A 1,736-nucleotide genomic window follows, 5' to 3' on the forward strand; every position below is an offset into this window, starting at 1 on the left:
GTCCCTACTTTACAAAAAATTAATGTGGGGGAGGGGAAAACAACTTATTCTACATTAGTGTTATTAGAGCACCAAGCAGAAAAGACCAGCTGTTCAGAAGGCCATCTCCAAGCCCCTTTCCCAAATAAGCCCCAAGAGTTGCACATTACCTTAGGCCATCTGGTAGAGCTTCATCTGACTTGGAAGCACATAAAACAGAGGATTCCGAAGGACTGGGGGCACTGGCCCCAAGGCCAGCTACCTCAGGGGCCGCCATCTGCACTCTGGACATTCAGAAACAAAGGACAGGACACAAGTTACAAAGCTGAGGACTTTCTTCTGCAAATGCCCACTGTAGCAGTTCCTCCAAACACCAAGAACTAAGGCTCTGAAAAAAAAAAAAAAAAAAAACCACCAAAGAAAGAGCATTCTGCAGAAGGGCAATAAAAAAAAAAAAAAAAAAAAAAAAAGCCACTTCATGCCATAAGTCCCAGCCAGCACCAACCCTCAGGAGCTGTCATATGCAAAGCTTTTACTTTCTCTCTTGACAAAAATACTGTCATTTAAAATAAATGACAATATGATACGAATTTTCCAAATGGTCCTCCTTGTCTATTACCATTTATAAAAGATGACCTTTTTGGCCCAGATTCAATAATATGTTTACAAATCATTTTTTGGCTGTTGCAGTCAGGGCATTTTCTATTAATTTAAGAGAAGGATTTTTTTGGGAGTTGTTTCCAAGAACAAGTCCTACCATACTGGACCATCTCCATGGGGTGTCTTTTACCCCGGCAGTATCCCTTCCCTATAGATGGGAATAGTCTGGTACCTGCCAAGGACAGATTAGACCATTGTGGCAAAACAGGTTGCTGCTACTTGGCTACTCCAGAGGAAAAAGAGATGCTGAAAACATGGTAACTCAAGTAAGGAAACCCGGGAAGACGCTTTTTTGTTTTTATATTTAAGAGCGCCCTTTTTGCTGCAGAATAAACTCGGCCTTCTACTGTGAGAAGAAAAACTAAATGGTGAAGTTAGGATTAGTTCACATTCCTGTTTTTATTTTGACAGTACCACAGGAATACCTCTGAACGCAGAAGAGTGCATAAGAGCAGATACCAAGTCAGGCTGTATCAACAGTCACAGCCCAGTGCCTCAGTTTCCTCTCCTAATAAAAAGCTCCCGGGTGAAAATGGGCCCTGAAACGCCATTGCTGTCTCGGATGCAAACATTCTGCCTCCAACAGGGTCGGGATCATTGCCTCCAACAGGGAACGCGGTCTGGGTCACCCGTGCCCGGTAAAGGAAAACCTTATGGCAAGGGTCATCCGTGAAACTCCGCGGCTAAAGCCCAGAGCGAGAGGGGTGAGGGTCGCACATCGGGCTGGGGAGTCCAGTATACCCAAGGGAACCCTGCAAGCCGGGGGCGGTCACCAGCCAGGCGGCGACGCAGAAGGGGACAATGGGGGGGAAGCAGCGCCGGGTGGTCGCCGCCACTCGTCCCAGGAGACGGCCGCTACGCCGGCCGCTAGCACCGGCCAGCCGCACCTCCACCCCTGCCCCTCGGTCCCCACCGGCCGCCAGCCCCCGTCCCACTCCCAGGCCGGGCTCCCGCCCCCGTCCCCGCCGCCCCCTCCCCGCCCCCCGCCGCGCCCCCTCGTCCCGCCGCCCCGGCCCGCGCGCCGCCCCGCACACACCTCCCGCGCCGCGCCCCCGGGGAGCAAAGGCGGGGGGTGGGGGGGGAGGGAAGGGACGCAC

General features: G+C 51.9%; 1 protein-coding gene across 7 annotated transcripts in view; it reads right to left on the minus strand.

Annotated features, from left to right (window-relative positions):
• Rnf214 (ring finger protein 214) overlaps nt 1–1,736 on the minus strand; it is a 38,314-nt gene that overhangs the window by 36,009 nt on the left and 569 nt on the right. For 4 of the 7 annotated variants that reach the window (XM_036192794.1, XM_036192789.1, XM_036192793.1 and 1 more), the window contains exon 2: nt 150–263. In XM_036192794.1, the coding sequence (XP_036048687.1) occupies nt 150–263 (114 nt within the window). Of the gene's footprint in view, nt 1–149; nt 264–811; nt 1,027–1,064; nt 1,489–1,675; nt 1,730–1,736 lie in introns of those variants that run through there. The other 3 variants (XM_036192790.1, XM_036192792.1, XM_036192791.1) reach the window with 3 other exon arrangements.

This window comes from Onychomys torridus, chromosome 7 (assembly GCF_903995425.1).
Source record: "Onychomys torridus chromosome 7, mOncTor1.1, whole genome shotgun sequence".
Classification (NCBI taxonomy): domain Eukaryota; kingdom Metazoa; phylum Chordata; class Mammalia; order Rodentia; family Cricetidae; genus Onychomys; species Onychomys torridus.